This window comes from Eimeria mitis, genomic scaffold (assembly GCF_000499745.2).
Source record: "Eimeria mitis Houghton genomic scaffold, Emh_scaff2832, whole genome shotgun sequence".
In the NCBI taxonomy this organism is placed as follows: Eukaryota; Apicomplexa; class Conoidasida; order Eucoccidiorida; family Eimeriidae; genus Eimeria; species Eimeria mitis.
This window is the reverse complement of record NW_013571171.1, coordinates 4,712-5,163: the sequence shown is the minus strand read 5'-3', so window position 1 is coordinate 5,163 and position 452 is coordinate 4,712. Positions and strand designations below refer to the sequence as shown.

Sequence of the window (452 nt, the reverse complement as noted above, 5' to 3'; positions counted from 1 at the left end):
TGCAACTGGAGCAGCAGCAGCAGCAGCAGCAGCAGCAGCAACAGCAGCAGCAGCTGCAGCAGCAAGATCAACAGCAGCAGCAACAACAGCAAAGTGCGGAGGCTACACGTATGTGAAGGAAGAGGAGCACATAGTTGCTGCATTTGCTGCTGCTGCTGCTGCTGCTGCTGCTGCTGCTGTTGCTAATGCTGCTGCTGCTGCTGCTGCTTTTGCTACTGCTGCTGCTGCTACTGCTGCTGCTGCTGCTGCTGCTGTTGCTTGGGGGGAAGAGCAGAATAGGGTAATGCATGTCTATGCATGTGTGGCTGTTTCTGCTGCTGCTGCTGTTGCTCTTGCTGCTGCTGTTGCTGCTGCTGCTTTGCTGCTGCTGCTTTGCTGCTGCTGCTGCTGTTGTTGCTGCTGCTGCTGCTGCTGCTGCTGCAGCACGAACTTCTCCTGCTGCTGAGAGCAAC

General features: G+C 56.4%; 1 protein-coding gene across 1 annotated transcript in view; it reads right to left on the bottom strand.

Annotated features, from left to right (window-relative positions):
• The window catches only part of EMH_0059260 (uncharacterized protein), a gene marked incomplete at both ends in the record, with an annotated part of 3,004 nt that overhangs the window by 484 nt on the left and 2,068 nt on the right, over positions 1-452 (bottom strand). Inside the window, one exon of the mRNA XM_013497662.1 lies at positions 109-441. Within this exon, the coding sequence (XP_013353116.1) occupies positions 109-441 (333 nt within the window). The remainder of the gene's footprint in view (positions 1-108; positions 442-452) is intronic.